Below are 1,736 nucleotides of genomic sequence, written 5' to 3' on the forward strand. Positions count from 1 at the left end.
AATTGTAGTACTTATGTTATATTGACAAACGCTAATTTTGGACCACGCGTAGTGCGTTTATTCCAGTGAAAAGTTCTCTCACCTGAAGAAAGCTATCTTGCCAACAAACTATTGTTTAAAGTACGACATCCTCACTGCTTTATTTTCCATATCAAACACGGCTCATCTTTATTAATTACACACGATTCCATTATTAAGTTGGCCTTATTTTTTTTTTTAATGAGGTCAATATAATAACTATGGTTTCTTACCGCATTCACGAAGCTTAAGACGAAATCCTGAACCAAAGTATCACTTGAATCGAAATATTCGTAAACTGTTGAGTCAACCATCACTACCAGCTCAATAGTCTGGGTTATGATTGCATCAAGATCCCTGATGCCGCGTTTATGCCGGGATAAAGACGTCGTTACTTCAGCTAACGTGAGAATTAGTGAATAGAAAAAATAATTTACTTATTAATAACAATACTGATATCCAATTAAGACACGATTAATGATTAAGACTAATAAATAAGCAATGAATGCTATTAAGATATCTCTTTTCAGAGACCAAGATATCCAAACTTGCTTCAAGAGTTCCCAAGATCTGTTCCAAGCCATCTTAACTTTCCAATGATTTGTCTCCTAAGAAACTGGTCCAAGGTGTGCTTCAGGAGACCAGACCAACTATTCAGAAACGTCTTAAAATTCACATGGTCTCTGTTCTATAGTAATTTCAAAGTAAAATTTATTTAATTCCTTTTCAATTCGTACCAAAATATAAAACAAGATCATAACAAATTCATGAGAATGGTTGCAGATCAACGTCATGACATTTAATTCAAGTAGAGATTAAGTTTTAGGCATACTGTAATCAGCAATTTATCAGAAGAATTTATTTACACTTATTTTACAGGAACGGGACGCAAAGATAAATTGCTAAATTTGAATCATACTTCGTTGACCGCTTCTAGTGCTCCTTCGAAATACCACGTGGGGGTAGTCACCATACTCTGTCACGAAATGAGGCGCCACTGACGCCGGAAGCTGTTTGATGGTATAGCTATTGTCGCCAGTTCGAATTAAGCCGTTCTAGAAGACGAAAAAGTGATAATGTTTTATAGAACATTAATTAAATGGACTGAACACTAAGCTGGTTACTACGACAACCGTTCATCGGAAGATCATTAGTTGTCATTGACTACTTTATATTTGAATCATATGAGTATACAAACTGATTAAGGAATATTGTATTATTTCTAAGGTAGAGACGTTGAGACAATATTGCAGCTAAAATGTAAACGCAAATAAACGGTCAACAGTAGAAATGCATAGAGAGTCACGGTAAAATTCAAGGTGTATTTGAGATGGGTACGTCTATCTTGTAGGCCTACATCGCTGATTTATAAAAGGAACATATATTTGAGCGTGCCATTTTAAATTGTCTTGGTGGTAATTTCCAAAATATGGACAAAATCACCCAATTCCTCTCGCATTGAAGGTGAAATACTTGGTTACTTACCAAACCATTACACGTACTGACAGTTACAATGTTCTGTTTTTCATATCCAATGATATTGCCTTGGTAATAGCAGGAATCTACTGGATTAATCACACGGCCACCCGGTCCTCTTTGCAACACCATGTCCGGTGCTATAAACGAACTCTTCGTCAAGTTCAAATGGAAGTTAATGCCAAACGCGTTAAAAGTAAGTTCGGTGGTTTGTGGGTACGGATCAATATCTCGCAACTCAG

The 1,736-nt window shown here is 36.1% G+C and overlaps 1 protein-coding gene across 1 annotated transcript; it reads right to left on the bottom strand.

The window, feature by feature from the left end:
* Positions 1–251: 251 nt before the first annotated feature.
* Positions 252–1,719, bottom strand: LOC117116730 (disintegrin and metalloproteinase domain-containing protein 32-like; the record flags this gene model as incomplete). The annotated part of the gene is made up of 3 exons (XM_033260826.1): positions 1,504–1,719; positions 938–1,073; positions 252–418 (listed from the first exon to the last, which is right to left on the bottom strand). Coding segments are annotated over exons 1-3 (426 nt in total), but the record flags the coding sequence as incomplete, so codon positions are not given.
* Positions 1,720–1,736: the final 17 nt, after the last annotated feature.

Source organism: Anneissia japonica, unplaced genomic scaffold, assembly GCF_011630105.1.
Source record: "Anneissia japonica isolate Jap-2015-1 unplaced genomic scaffold, ASM1163010v1 scaffold186478_len1736_cov217, whole genome shotgun sequence".
Classification (NCBI taxonomy): Eukaryota; Metazoa; Echinodermata; class Crinoidea; order Comatulida; family Comatulidae; genus Anneissia; species Anneissia japonica.